Here is a 26,759-nt window from a genome sequence, read left to right as displayed (position 1 = left end):
CGGAAAAAGAGTTGCACTGCAATCAAAAGGAGATGCTTGCCATTCTAAACGTTTTGGAAGATCGTTGTCAGCTCCTGTCTCACTCGACGGTCCTAGTTCAGAGCGACAACAAGACTATTATAGCCTACCTCCGCAACCAGGGAGGAACGAGGTCGACACCTCTCTTACAGCTAACGTACAGAGCTTTCCAATTGCTGGAGCAATATCAGATCCATCTAAGCCTGTTTTACTTACCAGGGAGGTACAACAGTCACGCGGCTCATCTATCAAGATTGCGCGCACCTCCGGAATGGCATCTTCTTCCAGAAGGCACGGAGCGAGTATTTTCCAAGTGGGGAGTGCCAGTAATAGACCTGTTTGCTTCGGCGAGAGCTCATGTCGTAATCAACTATGTATCGATAGACCAAAACGACCACGAAGCCCTGTTTCACGATGCCTTTTCAAAGGTTTGGAATTTCGAACTGGCATGGATTTTTCCACCCCCGTATTTGATACCGAAAGTGCTGACTCACCTGAACCAAGCTTCAGGAACATTCCTATTGATAGTTCCTCGATGGCACCGTGTCTTCTGGCGTGCGGATCTCAAAGCTCGTGCCATAGCAGCTCCCTTTACACTAGGTCACCTAGACAAGATCCTTCTGGACGTGACCACAAATCTACCGCCTCCGAATGTCCACGAAATGACGCTAGAAGTCTGGAAGTGTGGGGGTGGTCGGAAAGTCTAACGGGCTGGAACTCGGCACAAATTGCCCTTCTTCAATCATCTTGGCGCGCCTCTACGCGCAAGACGTATAATACAGCTTGGAAAAAGTGGGTAACTTGGTCGACGCAGCATAAAGTAAATACTACACAGCCTTCGGGTCCAGAGGTTGCCAAATACTTATCAGACCTTTACTTGGTCGACAAATTATCTTACAAGACAATTCTTTTATATAAATCTGTAGTATCAACTCTGTGTAATACGGATTCTGCGGAAAGATTAAGTACTCATGTCCTTGTTAAGCATGTGCTAAAATCCATAGCTTTAAGAAATCCGATAGATAAAAAACCTCCAATTTGGAATGTGGAAGTCTTGATTGATTATCTTAGAAAATCAAAAATTAACCATGACAATATTTTTGAGGCTTGCAGAAGAACGGCATTGCTCCTCCTTCTCTGTTCGGGCAGGAGAATACATGATCTTACATTGCTAAATATCGATTGTAATCACTGCATATTCACCGATAATTCTATAATTTTTTGGCCTATTTTCGGGTCTAAAACTGATTGTGCGGATTACAGACAATCAGGGTGGAGATTGCTAACTAATGAGACGTGTAAAAATCTTGACCCTGTTTTTTGGATTCAACAAACATTCTCGCTTTTAAAAAGTAGAAGAGAATCCGCCAATTGTAATAGCCTCTTTATTTCTCTCAGAGGTGATGTTAAAGCCGCATCGCGTGCTCTGATTGCAGGTTGGGTTAAATCTGTGTTTAGGGAGGCAGGCATAACGGCAACACCTGGGAGCATACGTGCTGCTGTAGCTTCTAAGAATTGGGTGGACAATTGTTCTGTAGAAGATATTCTGTCACGAGGTAATTGGCGTTCTGAAAATACTTTTAAAAATTTTTACAGACGCGAGGTTATGCCTGCGCCCACCTTGAATAATACCATGAATATATCAAATTTGTTTGCAGCAGTTGATTAGTTATAATTCAGCTAGAATCAATCATTATTAGTTAGTCCTAAGGATATTCTGATTGATACCTATACATATTTATGACTACTTGTCTTGAGAAATGTTGTTTCAAATATTGTTGATTACTTTATCAACCTGTACGGTTTTTAAAATTGTATTAATCTAACATTAATTATGAAATACTAATTAGAAACGAATTTCAGGTAGCAGTACCTGTGCAAATCGTGTTTAAGAGAACAGGGTCTTACTTCCATTGCTATATGTATTCCAATATTTCAGATTTCCATATGGTATTTATCGATTTAAATTACTTTACCAAAGCTGTACTATGTATTGTGAACCCTTAATTAAAACTGATGTACGATCATCTTCTTGTTCATTTTGAAACAATCTAGCATATATATTTACATCCCACAAGTGAACTAGTATACATTTTATACATTCTATGTCACATTGGCATCTTAAGTCCTCCACCAGGCGATAACAAACATGTCTCAATTAAATAAGCTTCGAATAACGGTCAAGTCAAATTAATAGACGCGTTTTACCTACCATTAAAACGCATATTAATTTACTTACCTTATTCGAAGCTTATGAGTAAACTCTGCCTGGTTTAATTTCGATCCAATGAAGAACAAATTGAAATCTGGGAATGAACCAAAGTCATCCCCACTGCCAGGTGGAGGGAGAAAAGTAGAAGGGGTATAGAAAGAGATAGCAATAACCGGCGGGAAACGTGCAGCCTATCTCAATTAAATAAGCTTCGAATAAGGTAAGTAAATTAATATGCGTTTTAATGGTAGGTAAAACGCGTCTATTTAATTGGGGCTCCCTTACAACAAACGTGATTTTTTGCCGCTTTTTTCGTAATGGTACGGAACCCCGTGAGTACGACTCGCACTTGGCCGGTTTCCTTATAGGCAAGTTAAAAAATTGTACTTCTTAAAAATTGACTTTTGTAATATTCACAGAAAAGACGTCGATTTTTCCGAAAGTAATTGACCCTTTTACATGTGTTATGAAAACCAGCATAACACTTTTGGTAAAAACAAATAGTCAAAAATGTAATTATTATGTTTGAAATATACCTGTTATTTCAGTGGGCAGTATATGTTATATGCAGGCAGTGAGTAAGAACACGTTATGGCACTATACATTATTGTGACGTAGCGTAAGAAATTAAATAATATTCTTAAAAGTATAACAATTATTCGAAGCAAAATACAAGGTGTAACAAAAATAGTGTGCATCTGTTTAAGGATATATTCGGTATCGTCAAAGAGAATTTGAAATAGAGGTGTATTGTCAAAGTAAACTTTGTAGCGACGTAAATTTACTGCCATCATTCGAAACATAATTAAAACTTTTAGAACTTCATTTGACTTTGATCCTTATTCTTTCACTGATATGTGTTCAATTTGTTAAATATCAAAGAGTGGCGCCATCTAATAGATCAAAGGCCAAAGGTATAGCAGCATCGTTTCTAGCGATTGCGCCATAACGTTTAGGTAGTGCCCGGTAAGATGACGCCACTTTTTGATATGTAACAAATTGAACACATATCAGTGAAAAAATAAGGATCAAAGTCAAATGGCGTTCTAAAAGTTTTATATAACGTGTCGAGAGATGAGAGTACATTAACGTCGCTACAAAGTTTACTTTGACAATACACCTCTATTTCAAATTATCTTTGATGGAGAGTTGGCTTGAACGACCTGCCGTATAGAAAAAAAAAATTGCGTCAAAATAATATTTCTTCTACGTTTTCCCAAATATGGCCTTAAACGGTTCCCTCCTTTTTTTTTACACCTATATAAACAATAATAAACAGTGTCATGGGTTACCTAACTAAACTGTCATGGGTTGTCTAAAATATATGAGATTGCTAGCCTCCATTGAATACAGGCGGTTTTGAAGTAACTATTATATAAACATATAGATCGTGTCATTCACGAAGACGCGTGCCTTAACTCGTATTGTCATGTAATCAAAGGTTATATTTGTTAAATCTGCGCGTCATCGTCGATGACACCAATAGTTCGCAAGTAATGATACATTAAAAGTTACGAAACGAGTATTTTTGCAGTTGTATAAAATATGACAGATATGTATATTATTAAAAGTAGAAATTAATCAATAATTATCGTAATTCGTCGTCAAATTTATTAACATGTCATAGTCGAGTCTATTATTGCTTTTACGGGTAGAATATTTAACCTTTTAACCACTCAGAATTCTTCATCGAGCGTGCTCGTTTCACCGCCGGTACAAAGTTATACGAAGTTTTGTCTTACGAGTATATATCAGACTGCGGCGGTTAAAAGGTTAATCCCGTTGTTTCGTTGACGCAATTACATTTCTTCTCTCAGACTCGAAATTTCAACTCAAGTATGGACGCTAATCACGAAGAATTTCACATTGACCCGGTATTTCTAAGCTGTCTCGCTCGCTAAGTGGCATTGACCGCCGGCGTCATCGGCGGAATAGCAATAGAATTATGCGCGTCCGATAGAGATAGCAACAGGTGGTTCGATGTACGAAATTCTTCGTGCTTGGCGTTCTTACTTTGCTGTCATATCGCAACTTACTTTATCATATAGTCTAATGAATAGAATAATCGACAACTTTGAACCCCGTCACCAAGGACCTTACATCAAGTTTGATGTCCCATCTAAGTATTTTTTTTTCAGGCGCGAAATATGACCTTGAATATCGATGGAATCGCCATCTCATTTTACAGGTAGATTTTTTTTATAACGTTAGCTAATTTACAGCTATTTACTTTCAAAGGAAGCAGACGGCAGATAAAGATGATAAATTAAAGGTTTAAATTTCTCGCCTGAACACGATTTAACTTAAAAGTTCATGCTCGTAATGACAATTCATATGCAAGTTGAAATTTCATCGTATTGTTATCGCAGCAAGGTTCAAAGTGCCCTGACTCAGTTTACCTTTAGCTGTAATCGTAGGTGTAGTGACCCTAGGCCTTGTAGCAGGACGCCGCACGCAAGTAATAATCTTATTGCTATCGCGACAAGGTTCAAAATATCCCTGGTATCAGCTTAGTTGTTACTCCTTCGACTGACAGCAGCTCTGGAAACAAGAATGGATGAGGCAAGCTGACGGTACCCCTAAATATCTATCCGACTATCATGAGCAAGGGGACCGACCTTCCTAGGAAACTATGGTTTCGCTTAAACCGCTTAAGAACCGGGCATGGACGATGTAACTTCTTCCGGCATAAGTGGGGTTGAAGAGACTCAGCTCTATGCGACTGCGGCACCGAGGACCGGACCGTGGAGCACAGCATCCAGCAGTGCCCGGATGATCTACTAGACTTGATGCTGTGCAGTGGTTGCAAAACTTGGATGTTGCCTTATAAATAATACTGTATATAATTTTGCTATAGTAGTTTATGTGACTGCTACATAATAAAAGGCATTAAAACACACGAGTTTTAATGCCTAATTATGTACAGCTACATACACTATTTTATCTACACACATATTATAAGCTTTCTATGATATATTCACTAACCCAAATTCCAGCCAACGTTAGGACATCGTTGCTCTCTTGGCGAAATTCGCGGATATGTGGTGTGTGGTGAAACTTTTGCTATAGTTACTTTAAAAATAACAAAATATATTCATTTTATACTTAATTAATTAAAAGATAAACTGTACGTCAAATGGCGGTAAATGAAAACTCTTTTCACGCATGTCACGCATTCGTAGTTTTTTTTTAATTCTGAGACAAACTATAGTCGGGAGCCCATTTCCGTATCATTCGATACAAACTAACACGCGAGATATGTCATAATTGTATGCAATTGACATTTCATTTGGAACAAAAAGGCATTTCGAGTGATATTAATAATAATGTCAAATAGGATCGCTTTTTTTTCGGAGATGTTCCAACTTTGAATGTCATAACCAAATCGATTTTGATGTAGTTATGAACGAATTACAACATTTCACAGATAAGAAATTTGTTGTAACAAAACAGTTTATATAGTAATGTCGGCCATTATTTACGGATTTTGAAGGCTTCATAGGGGGATTATGATATATGTGTAGGTAAAATAAAAAGTAGTAGATATAGTGGCACGTTTACCTGTAAGTGGGTGGCCTAGGCCTTGTAGCGCGGCGCGGGGCGCGCGCGCAGACACAGCGCGAGCGCCAGCAGCAGCGCCAGCGCGTGCAGCGCCAGCAGCGCCGCGCCTGTTGCGAGCGGCAGCCGCGCGCCCGACTGCATACATATCATTCTTATTTACTTACCCCCTTGTTCATAAACGTGTGCTAAAGTTGACGAGCCGTTAACAATCGTTTGTCCCTTTCCGACGTATAGGTATGATGGAAAGGGACAAACGATTGTTACCAGCTTGTCAACTTTAGCACACGTTTATGAATAAGGGGGTTAGAAACAGTCTCTCTCAGTAATTACTAATATTGTAGACTTACAGTCTCTTTAATTAAATAATAAATAAATGAATATTATAGGACATTATTACACAAATTAAGTCCTGCAGTAAGCTCAATAAGGCTTGTGTTGAGGGTACTTAGAAAACGATATATATAATATATAAATACATAAAACAAAAGCCTCAGCTCCTTCTACTTCACCCAGTATCAAAATTCACACTTGCAACCGAACCCAATCACCAGCAACTCCCTGTTCTTGCCAGCCGATCGACAGGGCTCCTGCCATAAAATATCTTGGGGTGGTAATTGACGAAAAACTGGATTTCAAGAACCACGTAATAACCACAGCAAATCGAGTACGCAGACTTATTTACGTTTTTAAAAATTTACGAAACTAGGCACGCAAGTCATTGCTTAGAACAGTCTACATTAGTATCTGCGAATCTGTACTAGCCTACTGTATAACTGCTTGGGGCGGAACATGCAAAACTTACATGCTTACACTGGAAAGGGCGCAACGAGCTCTTATCAAGGTCTCCCTTCGAAAACCAATTAGATATCCTACCAAACTAGTGTACAGCAATCTGGGTGTCCTCAGCGTTCGTGGTATTTTTGTTCTGCGGGTGGTGTCAAGGATTCACAAAACAGTCTTGATGTCTCCCAACTACGAATGCATGCTGCAAAAGCGCACGTTCAAAGTCCCAGTTCCTCCGACTGTATCAGCTTTTGCTCAAGGTCTGCCTAACTTCATCCATCCTTTTGTATATAACAAAGTTAATAGTAAAACTCTCATCAAAAAATGTACTGTTAGGGAAGTTCAGAAAAAAATATCTTTATGGCTCAGCTCCCTCTCTTACGAGAATATAGAAGAACTTCTAAAAGTTGATAAATAACCACTTTCTCTTTTCACACACACACACACACACACACGCACACGCACACGCTCACGCTCACACTCACACGCACACTCGCACACTCGCACGCACGCACTCTCGCACGCACGCACGCACGCACGCACGCACGCACGCACGCACACACACACACACACACACACACACACGCACGCACGCACACACACACACACACACACACACACACACACACACATTTCCTCTTCTTATAGGCTTTAAGTATCAATTGTATAAACTCTTTTGAGTCTGGGTTACCTACGAGACAGGCTGAGCCTAGTGTAGGAGCCAGAGCAAACTGACTAGCATATTCCCTAGCATAAAAAATACGCATGTCCTTCCTGTATGTTCTATTTTTGATTGTATTTTTTGTTTGCGTTTTTTCTTCATGCACTTTTTGTAATTGTAATTGAAACTATACGAACTATCAATATGATCCGTTAATAACATGAGCGATGTGTTAATAAACAACGCCAGAAAACTTGCAGTTATGTTATAACAATATTAAATAAAGTACATTTTTGTTATTATACATTTAGTATCTATAGTTAAATTCATGTAATTTTAGTTGCATATATACCTCCTTATTCATAAAACTTTACAAGCCTCAATTAGTTAATTTATTACAAATACATACTTAAGTCAAGATAACCGATAAGGACAAACGATTAATAGCTAACTGAGGCTTATAGCGCGTTCATGAATACCATTATTACACTTCGCACACGAATTCTGTAGCTTCAGGGCTATAACCGCGAAAATAGAAGTTAGTCAATTGCGGGAATTTTTCTCTCTCACTCTAATTACGTCTTAGTGAGAGTAAAAGAGCGAGATCCCCGCAATTTGCGAATTTCGGTTTTCTCGATAGGGCCCCCTGTTCTGCAGCCGAGCGTATTAGGTATGCGAGAATTTGCGAACTGTATTCCCATTGAAGCATAACTGACCTCTAAAGCGTGTATGACTTTAGGCGCGCAGGCCGCCTGGTGCAGCCCCGCCGCGCCGCCCGACGCCGCCGGCACGCGCCGCGCCTCCGCGCACATAGCCGAGTCGCCGCCCTCCTCGGTTGACTGTCCACGTAACGAACAAAGCATGTTGGTAATAAAACTAATAACGCAGGATAACTAATACCTTTTCTTTCAACAGGCAATCAGTCAATCATTTATTATACACAACTACTCTTCAAGATTGTTTAAGCAACAAACTTCGTCAGCGCATCGCGCTGATCCACGCCGATCTAATCTAGGGCATAAGCCAGCAGAAACATATTTTCTTAGTTGCACTTTACACGGATGGAATACAAATAAGATTTACATATGTGTGCTATAGGTAAAGTTGTGTATGTAAAGAAATGTAAATTGTGAATAAATCAGATACCAATTTTCCGTTGGTGTTTCACTACCTCTATACCCAAAACCTCTGCTTGCTCAGGGCGACACTCTGAGAGTGGAGACTGCCATCCACCACCTTTTTACAGGAACCCTTGCTGTGGCATAAGACTCCTTCAGCCTTAATCGATCGCTTGAGCCTGGACAATCGGCAGCAAGTATCCATCCAACCACCTTGATTCCCCCCCCCCCCCCCCCCGTAGGGAATCCGTCTGTTACCGATAGGTCTCCCGGTACAGACATCCTTGTCATAGAATAAATTAGGGCTAGGGAAGTAGGGACAGGCCAATAGGATCCCTTGCTATCGCCTCCCACCTTAGTAATCCAGTCGGCCTTAGCGTGTGGCTGTACAAGATAATTCTAACAAAACCAAACACAATTAGGTTGCATTGTTTTATCAGAGTTTCTATGGCCACCTTCAGTGTCCATCACCAGATCCGCTCAATAGTACTGTAATATTGCATTGTCACCTGACTTACTATGTGAAGTTTCAGCTCAATCGAATAAGGGGAAGTGATTTTAATTTAGCTTTCAAGATTTGACCAGAACACATACAAACATTGTAAGTTAAATAAAAGCTTGTTGTGTCGTTGATGTAAGTTTGTTGTGTTGTTGTACCTAAACTCAGATGGTTTTTCAGGCTTAGACCATAGTCTGTTAAACAAATCCAATGTCTTCAGGTGTTAAACTTCAGGAGGTGCGGTGACGGATATGTCAGTCAAGGGTTACATTGCAACTATTGCAAGACTATAGAACTTAGTTAATGTAGCAGTTACTGTTCAAATACAAAGTATATAAGCTCACCAAGCAACATGATAGCAGCAAGTAGTAGTTCGTGTCACAGTAACAACCACAGATAAAGAATATATGACTCACCATGCAACATGAAGGAGTAACATAGTAGTAAAAGTTAGTTAGGGACAGTCATAGACAGGTTCTAAGGCTACATCATCAGGCTATTGTCGCTACACCAGTCTCTAGTAATACCGAGTGTAGCAGTTACTACTACAGAAGCAGAGTATATAACTCACCAAGCAACATGAAGGCGGGACATAGTAGTAAGAGTTAGGGGCGGTCACAGACAGGTCTAAGGCTACATCATCAGGTTGCGGAGGCGCGGCATCCGAGGCTCCGGCTCCAACGTGGGACCACACTCAGCTGGGCTTAGTTACTACTACAGATACCAAGTATATAACTCACCAAGCAACATGAAGGCGGCACATAGTAGTAAGAGTTAGGGGCAGTCACAGACAGGTCTAAAGCTACATCATCGGGCTGTGGAGGGGCCGCGTCGGAGGCTCCGGCCTCGGCGCGGGACCACACTGAGCTCTGCCAGTCGCGAGCGCCTTCCGCGCCGCAACATTTAAGCTGGGGAACAAGAAGTAATGTTGATAGTTGTTTAGTGACAGATAACATAACAAAAGGTTAGTTTGAAACTTTTGAACGAAGCAAAGTTTAGAAATCATGTTTTTAAGTGTCCGTTAAGTTTCGGTTTTAGTTTCGTCAGGATTCGGCATATAAATCATGTTTCGGCAGAAGAGTAGTGTAAATATGTATGTTCCATCTCAAAACTATTCCGCCAGAGGGCGCCACTTGGTAGTTCGGCAAAGATCCGTTAGATGGCGCCACTTGGTAGTTCGGCAAAGATCCGTTAGATGGCGCCACTTGGTAGTTCGGCAAAGATCCGCCAGATGGCGCCACTTGGTAGTTCGGCAAAGATCCGTTAGATGGCGCTACTTGGTAGTTGTTCATTGATCCCCGTCAGATGGCGTTACTTTGTACGTGTAAGTAAGTTAGTTATCGATGAATTTAAAAAGTTCGGCAAAGATCCGTTAGATGGCGCCACTGCTGCCCCTGGCCCTACCGCCGCCTTGCCTCAGTTTAGGTATTTGTCTCCCGACGTGTTGCATCAGCCGCCAATGTGGCGCCGACGGCCACCTGCAAATTCCTACGTGGGCGTCGAGGTCGATCGAGATAAGAGAGAGAATAAGTTAGATTTAAAATATGCATATATATATCGGCTTATTTTTCTTTTTGTATACCACGTCGGTGGCAAACACTGCCCGCCTGATGGTAAGCTGTCACCGTGGCCTATGGACGCCTGCAACTTATTTTTATACCACGTCGGTGGCAAACACTGCCCGCCTGATGGTAAGCTGTCACCGTAGCCTATGGATGCCTGCAACTTCAAAGTCGTTACATGCACGTCAGCCCGCCGCATTCCCGAGTCGAGGTCGATGGCCTAGGAGCCTCGCCCCCGCCCCCGCCTTCCCCGCCGCTACCGCAGCCACCTCCCCGCCCTCCCACTGCCACCTCCCCGCCCTCCCCCGCCCCCTCCCCGCCGCTGCCGCCGCCGCTGCCCCTTGGTAGTTGTGCATAGATCCTCGCCAGTAGGCGCTACTTTGTATGTTTCTAACGCCACAGATCACGTGTACATTTTTGAGTCAAGGTCGAGATCGATGGCCTCGGCTCGCTCCCCGGCCGGTGCGGTTGGTTTTGGAGCTTGTGGTCAACAAATATATGGACTTTGTACTTTTCCAACTGCCCAATAAGTTTGTTTTAAAATATGCATACGGGCATATTTGCAAGAGCACATGATATAGAGTGGTTACAACCGGATAGAAAAATATATATTTTCTTGAATACCTGGGTATTCGATATTTATCCAGGTACTAGTCGTAATGTTAAACATACATGTTTTTACTTACAGTACGGGATGTTTCATGTTAATCTAAAAGTTGTAACTATTTCTACTTACATCTGGTAACATTTACATCACACTTTTTAGAAAAGGGGAGTTTCTAAACCTAATTATGTCGTTAACTAGCAAAGTCGAGTATATCTGTATGTCGAGGAAACCTGCAGATTGGAAACAAGTTGCCTGTAGTCAAGACTATTATTACTTACCACAATGTTTTTGCTCCTTCCGCAATGGAATCGACACCATTCCCCACACACCATCCTTATAATAGTTATTTTATTTAAGCTGATTATGCTACTATTAGTTTTTCTTTTGTTTACATATTTTAGTCAACTTTGTTTTATGGTTTTCATGATCGAAAACGGATTGAGATTATGAGTTTCATCTTATTATTATGTTTGTCAAATCTGTCACTGGATTTAATTCGTGTAGCTACCGCTGACCTGGCGCTAGTTGCGCACGCTTAATGCCGCACCACGATACGATCCGACCGGACCGGTACAGACTGGACGTTCGTTTCGTCCGTGCAATTTTATTTAGTGTTAAGTATGTTCGTCATGTTTATTTTATGTTTCTTTCCTTTTTTCTGTTATCTTCCGTGACTATTTCGCACTCGATGGTCTCATCGGAAGATCAGCGCTGGAAGTCGCCAGCAACATGCTGAGATGAGGCCATTTCGTGACACTTTACTCTCACTATGTTCTCTTTTATGTCTGTCTATTACTGTTTGTGTGTTTATGAATAAAACAAATTCTATTCTATTCTATTCTATTCTGTATGTGAATAATAAATAAATATCGAATACCCAGGTATTCAAGAAAAAATACATTTTTCTACCAGGTTGTAACATCTCTATATTATGTAATAGGTATTTTTTAGCTGACCTAATTCCGATTCCTGGTACTGGTGAACTTATTTATACCACGTCGGTGGCAAACACGAATACTGTCCGCCTGATGATAAACTGTCATCGTAGCATATGGACGCCTGCAACTTTTTTTTATACCACGTCAGTGGCAAACACGAATACTGCCCGCCTGGTGATAAGCTGTCACCGTAGCCTATGGATGCCTGCAACTTTTTTTTTTATACCATGTCGGTGGCAAACACGAATACTGTCCGCCTGATGATAAACTGTCACCGTAGCCTATGGATGCCTGCAACTTTTTTTTATACCATGTCGGTGGCAAACACGAATACTGCCCGCCTGATGATAAGCTGTCACCGTAGCCTATGGATGCCTGCAACTTCTAAGTTGTTACATGCGCGTTGTCGATCACTGGTATTAGTGAACATTTTTATATCACGTTGGTGGCAAACAAGAATACGACCCATCTGATGCTAAGCAATCACTGTAGCCTATGGATCATGCGCGTTGTTGATCATTAAAGTATGCGAAATGTTGTGAAATTGCATACGGCGCGACCTGCCTGATTGTAAGTGTAGTCAGTGTAGCCTTTGGACGCCTGCAACTTCAAAGTTGTCACATGCGCGTTGCCTCGCCCCAGTTTGCGTGTTTGAGGACTACTAACGTATTCTAATCTAGAAGAACTTGTGTTATACAACTATTTCTACAAGTCATGGAATTGAATAAATATAACATCACCCAATTTCTCGATCCTGCATTATATATATGTACTGAGACGTCGGTGGCAAACAACCATACAGTCCGCTCAAGTAAGCACCCTAGCCTATGGACGCTTGCAAGTACTATTGTATGTACTGGTGAATGTTTATTTTCGGTTGGTTTTGGTCAGATAAACGCCAGTCCATACAATAAGTATGACCATTGGGCGAGGTTTTCGACAGAGGGGTAAGCTCTTAAAGGCGACTCCGGTTTAAATGCTCTAAGGATTGTAGGCATTTAACGGAAAATTTGAGGAAATATTCAACCTTAAACGCTTTGAAATAAGCTTCATTAATAATTCACGAGAGCTGATATTTGCTTGTAATTTCATACAAAATATTAAGGACAGTAGACCTTATTAACCTTAAATACGGCTTACCATATTACCATACCGCATTAAACCTTAAGCACTTTGAAATAATACAATACTTGATTCACGAAGACTGATATTTGCTTGTAACTTCATACAAAATATTAAGGACGGTAGATCTTATTAACCGTAAAACTCTATCTGTCAAAATCAAATATATTCTAGATTAACATAAAGAATAATGACAAACAACGATCAACTCTAAGTACTAGAAATAAAGTAGAATTTTACTCAAATCGGCCGGCTGTAATGCGACATGCATAATTGAGGCGATGGAATAAAAGTTTCACTTTAAGGGGCTCCCTAGTGCCAATGACATTCGATCTGAATCCCCTTAGTTACCTTACCTTACCATAGCTAGTAGCCAGCTTACCATATTTACTTCAAGTTTATTGTCTTCGAGATATTTGGCATCAAAGTTGAACAATTTTAGGCCAAAAAACTGGTTTTCTGGACATAACTTTTGTGTTAGTTAACTAGTTAGTTAAAATTAAAATCTCTGACGAGTTTTTAGAGACGACAGACGAACCCAAATGTGTAGATTTCGTGTATGTAAAACCCTTCACAGCAATCGAGTAACGAAAAAAGTGTTTTTATAGACAATATTTAAAAAAATCATAAATAAATAAGTGTTCATGTTTCTTTTAAAATCGGCAGACCAGAATGGAGATAAAATATTGAAGACCCGATAGCCGTTCGTCATAAAATTCTATCTATAGTGCAAATGTAGGAGTAACGACTCAAAACTTGTCAAAAATCTGGACTGGGGACTGTGACAAGAACAAACAATAGCAACGCCTTCTCTGCTACTCCTACTGAAAGATAAATAGGACTATCCCGTTCGGTCATTTCCCCCACCGCTCATGCCATGGTTCAGAGAAATGTTATCATAAATGAGACCACATTACCGGCAACCTGCCACTAGCGCATACGCATTCTAAAATTTATTAAAAATCAGAAAATAACAATGTAGTACGTAATTGAGCTCGTTGTGAGGCTGTGGTTCAGTAACAAGGGGTTGGGGTATAATTATAAATGCGGAGATAGCGACGGAACAAATATTGCTTTCATCTCATCAATCGAGGCGCTAGCACCTGACGTGGACATCTACAAGTGGGAGGCAGCCCGGAGCGATCTGAAGAAGCTGATCAAAGAGATTTTGGAGGAGAGGTCCGTCCTCAAGTTACACTCGGGATACCATGCGGAGGGGCTACTGCTGGAGGTGCTAAGGAAACACAACATTAGATCATTGCTCTCCGTGCCTGTCAAACAGAAAACTTTAATCTGGAAAGACGCGGGGTTGTGGTTCGTGGAGGTGATTAACCCGAAAATCATAAAAAAAATATATGTGTTTGCGGACTGAGAATAATTGTATTTGTATGCATTCCAAAAATAAAAAAGTTTAAAAGTGAATGACTAATTATTTATTTATTTACCAATCATTTAGGTATTTTATAACGTCCCCATGCAAAGGTTTTAATACCATCGTCTAAAATTAACCCTTTACCGCATACGAAGCTATGTATGGCGGATATGATATTCAACTATATTGACAACTGTTAAAGTTCAAATTTCAACAAATATCTTTATAACATGTGTAAAGGGGTTAATCTCTTTTTCATTCTTTTAATTTGTACATATTGTGCTTCATCATCATCATCTCAGCCAAAAAACGTCTACTACTGGACAAAGGCCAAATTATACATGTTATCATAAAGAGGTTTACGTAAGTCTAAACAGCAAGAGTATTTATTAAAATTTAATCGTTGTCGTACAGGAGCGGCATTAATACCTTTCGTTCTTTACACATTTAATTTTGTTTATGTCGTCTGAGGCTAATATACACGCATACATTTTTGGTCTTAACGCAACCAATTCTCGCACTATTCTCCATTTGTTTTCATCCTTCATCATGCCTAAAACTTTTTATTGACTTGTGGTAAATTATATACATTGTTATGAGAGGTCACATTAGAGTAAATTGTCTATTTATAAGGGGGATTCTACGTGTTTGCTTCGGCTCCACGCACGCATACCAATTTCAGGTCCTGAGATTATGTAAATGACAGAGATAATAATTAAGTAAGTAAATATTCTTTATTGCACCACAAACAAAACAAATTTAAAAACAGATTTACAATGTAGAGAAAGGTAGCAACAGGCGGTCTTATCGCTGTAAGCGATCTCTTCCAGACAACCTTAGGGTATCAGGATATAAAGAACAGTAAGTTTTTATAACAGGTAGTGCACGAATATATTAGAGGAATAGGAAAATTACACAAACATTAAGCAGACAGTAATAATGTCCTATAATATTTATAATATTTATTTATTTTATTTTATTAGTACATACAGTACATTTACAATTTAAATAAACAAATAAATATTACAATACATACCAATATTAAAATAAATAAATATTAGTTACATATCTAAATATACATACATAATACATACATACCTAATATAACACAGTGACACATTAAGAGAGACAAGTAATGATTTTTCAGTAGGGTTTTAAAGCTAATTAATCCCTTGCTTTTAGATTAAATTGTCTTAAAGGACCTCTGCGCTGTTGGCTTCGGCCCCAAGCATGCCTCCCAAAGGTCCCGAGATATGGAAAGGACAAACAAACAAAATAACTAACTAACTAATAACTGGAACTGGAAGAGATCCCCGAAAGGGATAAGTTCGCCTTTGTACACATGATGTGTTTTTTTTTCTGTTTTATGTTTCTTTTTGTACAATAAAGTGTTTTACTACTACTACAATAATAATAACTCTAGACCCTAGCTAATTACGAGCGTGAGCTCTAATATGCCCTCGTAAAGCCGAAACTCTGTCGCAGGTGGGGTAGTAAAGTTGACGAGAATCATTGTAGGTATAATTATAGGAGGGTTTCGGTAAGGATTTACCTATCTGACGTTTCGCATCAAGGTCAATGAGACTCGTGCCTTCAAAGTTCTTTACACTTGTTTTAAAACGAGAACGTCATTCTGACCGCAGAGATGCATAAGTACTCCTCCCATTTGTCAGGTGGTATAGCGTAGGTGGCGCGTAAGCACGTCCTTATTACGTAGGTGCTGCCCACATTGCTTCCGATTACCAGTTGATAGCTGGGAATAGAAAACGGCTTTCCAGTCCAGTCTGCAACCCGCCATACGCCAAACATGCCTACACCACCTTAGCTGACCCTTCATTAAGAGCGCCTCCATGTCAGGCATCTTGCATCGACTAAGAACTTCAGTGTTGGGCACGCGATCTTAAACGCAGAATGGACTGGAAAGCCGTTTTCTATTCCCAGCTATCAACTGGTAATCGGAAGCAATGTGGGCAGCACCTACGTAATAAGGACGTGCTTACGCGCCACCTACGCTATACCACCTGACAAATGGGAGGAGTACTTATGCATCTCTGCGGTCAGAATGACGTTCTCGTTTTAAAACAAGTGTAAAGAACTTTGAAGGCACGAGTCTCATTGACCTTGATGCGAAACGTCAGATAGGTAAATCCCTACCGAAACCCTCCTATAATTATACCTACAATGATTCTCGTCAACTTTACTACCCCACCTGCGACAGAGTTTCGGCTTTACGAGGGCATATTAGAGCTCACGCTCGTAATTAGCTAGGGTCTAGAGTTATTATTATTGTAGTAGTAGTAAAACACTTTATTGTACAAAAAGAAACATAAAACAGAAAAAAAAACACATCATGTGTACAAAGGCGAACTTATCCCTTTCAGGGATCTCTTCCAGTTCCAGTTATTAGTTAGTTGGTTATTTTGTTTGTTTGTCCTTTCCATATCTCGGGACCTTTGGGAGGCATGCTTGGGGCCGAAGCCAACAGCGCAGAGGTCCTTTAAGACAATTTAATCTAAAAGCAAGGGATTAATTAGCTTTAAAACCCTACTGAAAAATCATTACTTGTCTCTCTTAATGTGTCACTGTGTTATATTAGGTATGTATTAGAGATGTGCCGACTACGGTTTTGGCCGACTAGCCGACTAGCCGACTAGTCGGCAGTCAGGTGGCCGACTAGTCGGCCGACTAGTCGGCGTAGCCGACTATGGTCTTCGCCTAAGTTCGGGCGTAATCGGGAACGTTCGGGTCGCCTGATTCGCTGCCGCACGTGGTTGCGTTTTCATGTTTTGACTAGTTTTGTTTACCTTTCCGATTCACTTGTTGCTCCGGTGTGTTATTATTAGAAAAACATACATAACGAATCGTAATTGTTGTTTAAAAGTTTAAATAAACAAGTAGTGATCTTTATAAACATTATGACTAAAAGAAAATCACGCGTGTGGACATTTTTTGACGATGTTGAAGATGATTCAAGTAAAGTGAAGTGTAATCAATGCCAAGTACTTATTTCGCGAGGTGGACTGGGTAAATCGGCAAACACTTCGAGTATGGTGGTTTTTTATTTTATTTCCTTATTTTTTTGGAAGATCTAGGCAGCCGACTATTCGGCTCATATTGCCGACTAGTCGCCGACTAGTCGCCGACTATAAATGTGGCCGGATAGTCGGCTTTCCCGACTAGTCGGCACATCTCTAGTATGTATGTATGTATGTATATTTAGATATGTAACTAATATTTATTTATTTTAATATTGGTATGTATTGTTATATTTATTTGTTTATTTAAATTGTAAATGTACTGTATGTACTGTCTGCTTAATGTTTGTGTAATTTTCCTATTCCTCTAATATATTCGTGCACTACCTGTTATAAAAACTTACTGTTCTTTATATCCTGATACCCTAAGGTTGTCTGGAAGAGATCGCTTACAGCGATAAGACCGCCTGTTGCTACCTTTCTCTACATTGTAAATCTGTTTTTAAATTTGTTTTGTTTGTGGTGCAATAAAGAATATTTACTTACTTAATTATTATCTCTGTCATTTACATAATCTCAGGACCTGCAATTTGGTATGCATGCGTGGAGCCGAAGCAAACACGTAGAGTCCCCTTATAAATAGACAATTTACTCTAATGTGACCTCTCATAACAATGTATATAATTTACCACAAGTCAATAAAAAGTTTTAGGCATGATGAAGGATGAAAACAAATGGAGAATAGTGCGAGAATTGGTTGCGTTAAGACCAAAAATGTATGCGTGTATATTAGCCTCAGACGACATAAACAAAATTAAATGTGTAAAGAACGAAAGGTATTAATGCCGCTCCTGTACGACAACGATTAAATTTTAATAAATACTCTTGCTGTTTAGACTTACGTAAACCTCTTTATGATAACATGTATAATTTGGCCTTTGTCCAGTAGTAGACGTTTTTTGGCTGAGATGATGATGATGAAGCACAATATGTACAAATTAAAAGAATGAAAAAGAGATTAACCCCTTTACACATGTTATAAAGATATTTGTTGAAATTTGAACTTTAACAGTTGTCAATATAGTTGAATATCATATCCACCATACATAGCTTCGTATGCGGTAAAGGGTTAATTTTAGACGATGGTATTAAAACCTTTGCATGGGGACGTTATAAAATACCTAAATGATTGGTAAATAAATAAATAATTAGTCATTCACTTTTAAACTTTTTTATTTTTGGAATGCATACAAATACAATTATTCTCAGTCCGCAAACACATATATTTTTTTTATGATTTTCGGGTTAATCACCTCCACGAACCACAACCCCGCGTCTTTCCAGATTAAAGTTTTCTGTTTGACAGGCACGGAGAGCAATGATCTAATGTTGTGTTTCCTTAGCACCTCCAGCAGTAGCCCCTCCGCATGGTATCCCGAGTGTAACTGGAGGACGGACCTCTCCTCCAAAATCTCTTTGATCAGCTTCTTCAGATCGCTCCGGGCTGCCTCCCACTTGTAGATGTCCACGTCAGGTGCTAGCGCCTCGATTGATGAGATGAAAGCAATATTTGTTCCGTCGCTATCTCCGCATTTATAATTATACCCCAACCCCTTGTTACTGAACCACAGCCTCACAACGAGCTCAATTACGTACTACATTGTTATTTTCTGATTTTTAATAAATTTTAGAATGCGTATGCGGTAGTGGCAGGTTGCCGGTAATGTGGTCTCATTTATGATAACATTTCTCTGAACCATGGCATGAGCGGTGGGGGAAATGACCGAACGGGATAGTCCTATTTATCTTTCAGTAGGAGTAGCAGAGAAGGCGTTGCTATTGTTTGTTCTTGTCACAGTCCCCAGTCCAGATTTTTGACAAGTTTTGAGTCGTTACTCCTACATTTGCACTATAGATAGAATTTTATGACGAACGGCTATCGGGTCTTCAATATTTTATCTCCATTCTGGTCTGCCGATTTTAAAAGAAACATGAACACTTATTTATTTATGATTTTTTTAAATATTGTCTATAAAAACACTTTTTTCGTTACTCGATTGCTGTGAAGGGTTTTACATACACGAAATCTACACATTTGGGTTCGTCTGTCGTCTCTAAAAACTCGTCAGAGATTTTAATTTTAACTAACTAGTTAACTAACACAAAAGTTATGTCCAGAAAACCAGTTTTTTGGCCTAAAATTGTTCAACTTTGATGCCAAATATCTCGAAGACAATAAACTTGAAGTAAATATGGTAAGCTGGCTACTAGCTATGGTAAGGTAAGGTAACTAAGGGGATTCAGATCGAAGGTCATTGGCACTAGGGAGCCCCTTAAAGTGAAACTTTTATTCCATCGCCTCAATTATGCATGTCGCATTACAGCCGGCCGATTTGAGTAAAATTCTACTTTATTTCTAGTACTTAGAGTTGATCGTTGTTTGTCATTATTCTTTATGTTAATCTAGAATATATTTGATTTTGACAGATAGAGTTTTACGGTTAATAAGATCTACCGTCCTTAATATTTTGTATGAAGTTACAAGCAAATATCAGTCTTCGTGAATCAAGTATTGTATTATTTCAAAGTGCTTAAGGTTTAATGCGGTATGGTAATATGGTAAGCCGTATTTAAGGTTAATAAGGTCTACTGTCCTTAATATTTTGTATGAAATTACAAGCAAATATCAGCTCTCGTGAATTATTAATGAAGCTTATTTCAAAGCGTTTAAGGTTGAATATTTCCTCAAATTTTCCGTTAAATGCCTACAATCCTTAGAGCATTTAAACCGGAGTCGCCTTTAAGAGCTTACCCCTCTGTCGAAAACCTCGCCCAATGGTCATACTTATTGTATGGACTGGCGTTTATCTGACCAAAACCAACCGAAAATAAACATTCACCAGTACATACAATAGTACTTGCAAGCGTCCATAGGCTAGGGTGCTTACTTGAGCGGACTGTATGGTTGTTTGCCACCGACGTCTCAGTACATATATATAATGCAGGATCGAGAAATTGGGTGATGTTATATTTATTCAATTCCATGACTTGTAGAAATAGTTGTATAACACAAGTTCTTCTAGATTAGAATACGTTAGTAGTCCTCAAACACGCAAACTGGGGCGAGGCAACGCGCATGTGACAACTTTGAAGTTGCAGGCGTCCAAAGGCTACACTGACTACACTTACAATCAGGCAGGTCGCGCCGTATGCAATTTCACAACATTTCGCATACTTTAATGATCAACAACGCGCATGATCCATAGGCTACAGTGATTGCTTAGCATCAGATGGGTCGTATTCTTGTTTGCCACCAACGTGATATAAAAATGTTCACTAATACCAGTGATCGACAACGCGCATGTAACAACTTAGAAGTTGCAGGCATCCATAGGCTACGGTGACAGCTTATCATCAGGCGGGCAGTATTCGTGTTTGCCACCGACATGGTATAAAAAAAAGTTGCAGGCATCCATAGGCTACGGTGACAGTTTATCATCAGGCGGACAGTATTCGTGTTTGCCACCGACATGGTATAAAAAAAAAAGTTGCAGGCATCCATAGGCTACGGTGACAGCTTATCACCAGGCGGGCAGTATTCGTGTTTGCCACTGACGTGGTATAAAAAAAAGTTGCAGGCGTCCATATGCTACGATGACAGTTTATCATCAGGCGGACAGTATTCGTGTTTGCCACCGACGTGGTATAAATAAGTTCACCAGTACCAGGAATCGGAATTAGGTCAGCTAAAAAATACCTATTACATAATATAGAGATGTTACAACCTGGTAGAAAAATGTATTTTTTCTTGAATACCTGGGTATTCTATGCATATTTTAAAACAAACTTATTGGGCAGTTGGAAAAGTACAAAGTCCATATATTTGTTGACCACAAGCTCCAAAACCAACCGCACCGGCCGGGGAGCGAGCCGAGGCCATCGATCTCGACCTTGACTCAAAAATGTACACGTGATCTGTGGCGTTAGAAACATACAAAGTAGCGCCTACTGGCGAGGATCTATGCACAACTACCAAGGGGCAGCGGCGGCGGCAGCGGCGGGGAGGGGGCGGGGGAGGGCGGGGAGGTGGCAGTGGGAGGGCGGGGAGGTGGCTGCGGTAGCGGCGGGGAAGGCGGGGGAGGGGGCGAGGCTCCTAGGCCATCGACCTCGACTCGGGAATGCGGCGGGCTGACGTGCATGTAACGACTTTGAAGTTGCAGGCATCCATAGGCTACGGTGACAGCTTACCATCAGGCGGGCAGTGTTTGCCACCGACGTGGTATAAAAATAAGTTGCAGGCGTCCATAGGCCACGGTGACAGCTTACCATCAGGCGGGCAGTGTTTGCCACCGACGTGGTATACAAAAAGAAAAATAAGCCGATATATATATGCATATTTTAAATCTAACTTATTCTCTCTCTTATCTCGATCGACCTCGACGCCCACGTAGGAATTTGCAGGTGGCCGTCGGCGCCACATTGGCGGCTGATGCAACACGTCGGGAGACAAATACCTAAACTGAGGCAAGGCGGCGGTAGGGCCAGGGGCAGCAGTGGCGCCATCTAACGGATCTTTGCCGAACTTTTTAAATTCATCGATAACTAACTTACTTACACGTACAAAGTAACGCCATCTGACGGGGATCAATGAACAACTACCAAGTAGCGCCATCTAACGGATCTTTGCCGAACTACCAAGTGGCGCCATCTGGCGGATCTTTGCCGAACTACCAAGTGGCGCCATCTAACGGATCTTTGCCGAACTACCAAGTGGCGCCATCTAACGGATCTTTGCCGAACTACCAAGTGGCGCCCTCTGGCGGAATAGTTTTGAGATGGAACATACATATTTACACTACTCAGAAGGTCCGGTTTCGGCCCAAAAAACTTCTGAGCGTTTCGGCCGCGCCGAAACTATTTTCGGTTTCGGCAAAAGAAAACTGTTTCAGTCGGACGCTAGGTTTTATATCCCAGATACTATAATTGACGGTTTGATTGAAAAATCAGAAATCATCGCATTCATTCGTGATAAACTATAACGTACAAAAGTATAGCCTAACAAAAAAACTTTAAACATAGATTGCCCCCATTTGTCCAAACGATATATCATTTTATCAAATTGCCATTTTTGTATCTGGGCAGCTGGGACATAAAAACAGCGTATATTGTCGATATCAGGCGTACCAATGTGTAAATTGAGAAAAGTTTCCATAAAGCCGTAAAAGCTTTCGGAAGTTTCACAAGAATTTGGTAGGCCGATATTACTTTATGATATTATTTTTGTTCAAGGCGTAGTGTCAGGCGTCCTACACTAGTCAGCTGTGGTACCATTTCACGAAACGTTCGTTCAATAGACTGCAGTACAGTACAACAACGCGTTTCGTGCAATGTTACGGCTACCGTGGCGGTGTAGTGCGTCTGGTATGTTCGCCGAGAACAGAGTAGATGACTTTTACGCTATAATGCGTAAAAGGCATTGGTCGTTTGTCGGGAGAGTGAGCGAATCGGCGAACAGCATTGTTAAGACTGTGTACGAAACATGCTATTGTAGGAGTAAGGTTTCACTTACGCCTTTTTAATCTTAGCTTAGTTTAGTGTAATAGGTATATATTAATTAATAATAATTGTAATTGTAACTATAATTTTTAAATTGGTATGTAATGGGTTTATACCTTAATAAATAGCATTTTTTTTATTACCGCGCCATCTACTGTGATATTGGACAACAATACCCCGGCCTGAATAATGTCGAGGAGCTGCGTGGCGGCGCCGTGGCCGTACTCGTTACGGACCGCGTAGTGTAAGCGCTATGATAACGCCCGTCGCAGCTGCGGCTGACGTACACGTGTGTTGTGTTCAGGTATAATACCTCGGCCTGAATTGTGTCGAGGAGCTGCGTGGCAGCGCCGCAGCCGTACTCGTTACGGACCGCGTAGTGCAAGCGCTGTAATAACGCCCGCCGCAGCTACAGTTGACGTACACGTGTGTTGTGTTCGGGTATAATACCTCGGCCTGAATGGTGTCGAGGAGCTGCGTGGCGGCGCTGTGGCCGTACTCGTTACGGACCGCGTAGTGCAAGCGCTGCAATAACGCCCGCCGCAGCTACAGTTGACGTACACGTGTGTTGTGTTCAGGTATAATACCTCGGCCTGAATGGTGTCGAGGAGCTGCGTGGCGGCGCCGTGGCCGTACTCGTTACGGACCGCGTAGTGTAAGCGCTGTGATAACGCCCGCCGGAGCTGCGGTAAGTGTGCCGCGCCCCAGCAAGCTGCTGCTGCCTCCGCCACACCTGATTATACAAATTAAAATAGGTATTCGATTAGACCAGTAAAAGTTTAACTTGACCAAAATTAACTAGAAAAAAAATTCTGAAGACACACCACTCCTGTTATATGCATAACACATACAGAGTGAATTTTTGAATACATAAATATACTGAGTAAGGATAACTACAAAATTAAGTGGCACCAGCTAACAGCGATTGGGCGTCGCTCGGCGCTCCTCATCGTCCCTAATGCCAGCGCTCCACCCCAAGTGGCGATACAGAGCACTTGAGGCATTCCTATTGACCTCAGACATTCAAGCTAAGCTTACAAAGTATACACACCACACAGCGCTAAAAGCGCAAAAGCAGCAGCCAATAGCGATGGAGCGTCGCGCGCCGCTCCCCATAACGCAGCAATAGCGCCCAACGCAAGTACTCCGCCCCAAGTCGCTACAGCGCAGAGCCCAGCTCGTGCCGCGGCAGCGTCCCCGGCGCCGGTCCCGCCGACGCTGGCGGAGGCCCCGCCCTCCCATAGAGCCCAGACGCTCAACCCGCAGGCTGCTAGGCCTATCACCTGTAAAATGTTGACATAGTTAAAACACCAGAACTACCCTATCCTAACCTATCGTGCACGGCGCGTCACCGTGAAACTTATCGGAATGCACGTAGGTTGTTGCCGCGCGAGTCAGTTGATGGTTTGGCGGTCAAAAGGAGCATTCCAACAAAGTACCTATTTCAAATAGTATTCTGTTAATACTTCCGAAAATGAAACAGTAATATCAAAGAGTAGTATAATATATAGGACACCCTGTATTCAGAATAGATAGAGTCAATTGGCAGCAGGTTGAAAAAATATTTTGCTATTCAGACATTTTTTTATAATAATATTAATGAGGAAATGAGGAGTTTTTACTAAAACCATAAAGATAAAAATAACTTGTTGTTAGTGTTGTATTGTATTATTTATAAAGTATGTCCTTTGAGTGAAATAACGTGAAAAATTTGTTAGGTACTAATTGTCTCCCCTAGTGTAAAGAAGCCCTGCTAAATACCACTCCTAAAGATAATGAGAAAATTGAAATGCAAAGAGTAGTTAGAGTACCTTCTAATAAGTTTATTTTATTCTTTCTATTCTTTCCAACTACTTGTAACACCTCTCCATCATCATCTGATTTTAAAAGCAAGCCAGAAAATAAACCTCCGAAAAGCTTGATAATTTATTGTCATTTATTGCATACATGTCCAACCAATTGATGACCGGTTTGGCCTAGTGGGTAGTGAACCTGCCTACGAAGCTGATGGTCCCGGGTTCAAATCCTGGTAAGGGCATTTATTCGTGTAATGAGCATGGATATTTGTTCCTAAGTCATGGGTGTTTTCTATGTATTTAAGTATTTATAAATATTTATATTATATTATATATATTGTTGTCTAAGTACCCTCAACACAAGCCTTATTGAGCTTACCGTGGGACTTAGTCAAATTGTGTAATAATGTCCTATAATATTTACATGTACATTGATGCATAGAAATACATGGTGTTATACTTAATGTTAGAAAGCATACATGTTACCCTGTGAGTGTGTGTGGAAAGCTAGACAGCTTTAATCATATTGTCAAAAAAAGGACCACAAAGTTGTAAATAACAGTTTAAATAACTGCATTCAAAATAAATATAAATAAAAACAAATTATTTTTTTTTCAAATGAACTTATGTTTTACAATTTACAATAGTTTATTCAGTAGAATACAGTTATGTCCTTATATCTAAAAAAAGTAAGTTAGATTAATGAAAATCATTTAATTATGCAATACAACATTTATTGATTTGTTTGTTTTTCCTTGTTATGATAATAAATTTACTTTTACTAATTTTAGAACTGTTATTCCTATACATATTATAATTTCATATTAAAATAACTACATAAAATAGATAGTGTCAAAAAAATTACCACAAAGTTTTAAATAACAGTTTAATATACAAATAAAAATAAAAACATTTTTTTTAGATAAACTTAAGATTTACAAAATCATACAACTTAGTTATTTAACTAATGCAGTGTTGTCACAGCAAAGTGCATTGTTGGAGCATGTTGCCTCCCACACAAACATGCACAACTGGTTTGATAATAGCCCCAGTTGCAACACCTATTTATAGCAGGCGAAAGTGGCCTATCAATCAACTGCAGCTATGCATTTTATGTACTCAGATCTCTATTACAAAAAAAAACTTTGTGAGCCATTTTTCTTAGAAACTCCCTAAAAATATTTATCATAAATACTTTATAAATATAAATTCCAAATACAACTTCTAAATTATCTACTAAGTAATAAATAATTATCCTTATCATTCCAAAGTTACTGATAAATATACTGAACTCAACTGTACTAATAAACTTTCCCTACAATCTAGTATGTAGAACCTGCTATGTTTGTTTTTATAGATAATAAACAATGACTGCAGTGGACTACATAATGAGAAGGAAGTGCCCAGGAAGCTTTCCTAATTTAGACTTAATGAGGTGCGGGTCGGCGATGCACACCGCCGGCGCGCAATGCATCTGGATTCTTTCAACGCGCCCTCCACGCTACGTGCTGAGCGATACGACCATAACATAACATCTACTAATTAACCCTATAGAAACATAATTACGATTACAACATACTATATCTAACAACACACTTGACTTTTGACACCGTTTTCATTGATAAGTTAAGATTTATTGAGATCTTACCAGGAATACGATGTTAAACAGTATCAGCAAACATTTCATAAGTGAATAGCAGCGCGACATCCCCATGTTGACTAGATGAAATTTTAAACGCGAACGGATCACTTGTTTTATTGGCTAAATTCGCGGACTGCGTACCATTTACTAATTACGATATAAATGTGTTTATTTAGAGCATTTGTTTTAGCGATAACGATGCAAATAGTTGCTGTTATAATTGATTGACGTTTGACATTTAATTTTTGCATATGGCTTCCATGAATTATTTGTGTATGGCAGCACCAAGAACTTTTACAACGTTTTTATTATTTTTATTTGACATACTTATAATTGA

The 26,759-nt window shown here is 40.2% G+C and overlaps 1 protein-coding gene across 2 annotated transcripts; it reads right to left on the bottom strand.

The window, feature by feature from the left end:
- Positions 1-2,996: 2,996 nt before the first annotated feature.
- On the bottom strand, positions 2,997-26,690 carry LOC133522624 (tetraspanin-1-like). 2 transcript variants are annotated; one of them, XM_061857998.1, is made up of 7 exons: positions 26,429-26,690; positions 24,036-24,267; positions 23,572-23,717; positions 9,593-9,760; positions 7,952-8,074; positions 5,792-5,926; positions 2,997-4,771 (listed from the first exon to the last, which is right to left on the bottom strand). In XM_061857998.1, exons 1-6 carry the CDS (start codon positions 26,492-26,494, stop codon positions 5,807-5,809), a joined length of 855 nt encoding a protein of 284 aa, XP_061713982.1. In that variant the 5' UTR covers positions 26,495-26,690; the 3' UTR covers positions 2,997-4,771; positions 5,792-5,806. The 2 variants fall into 2 exon arrangements, with proteins under 2 accessions (XP_061713982.1, XP_061713981.1); XM_061857997.1 differs by lacking the exons at positions 2,997-4,771; positions 5,792-5,926 and having other exon boundaries at positions 7,566-8,074.
- Positions 26,691-26,759: the final 69 nt, after the last annotated feature.

The sequence above is a fragment of the Cydia pomonella genome, chromosome 11 (genome assembly GCF_033807575.1).
Source record: "Cydia pomonella isolate Wapato2018A chromosome 11, ilCydPomo1, whole genome shotgun sequence".
NCBI classification, from domain to species: Eukaryota; Metazoa; Arthropoda; class Insecta; order Lepidoptera; family Tortricidae; genus Cydia; species Cydia pomonella.
This window is presented reverse-complemented; position numbering and strand designations above follow the sequence as displayed.

Bases quoted from the DNA above. Each gene is read 5' to 3' on its own strand.
- LOC133522624 (XM_061857997.1), bottom strand. From the start codon at position 26,494: ATGGGGATGTCGCGCTGCTATTCACTTATGAAATGTTTGCTGATACTG. The intron at 24,268-26,428 runs GTAAGATCTCAA...AACATTTTACAG, and splicing joins TGTTTAACATCGTATTCCTG to GTGATAGGCCTAGCAGCCTG. The intron at 8,075-9,592 runs GTGAGTTATATA...TTACGTGGACAG, and splicing joins TGCCGCCTTCATGTTGCTTG to TCAACCGAGGAGGGCGGCGA.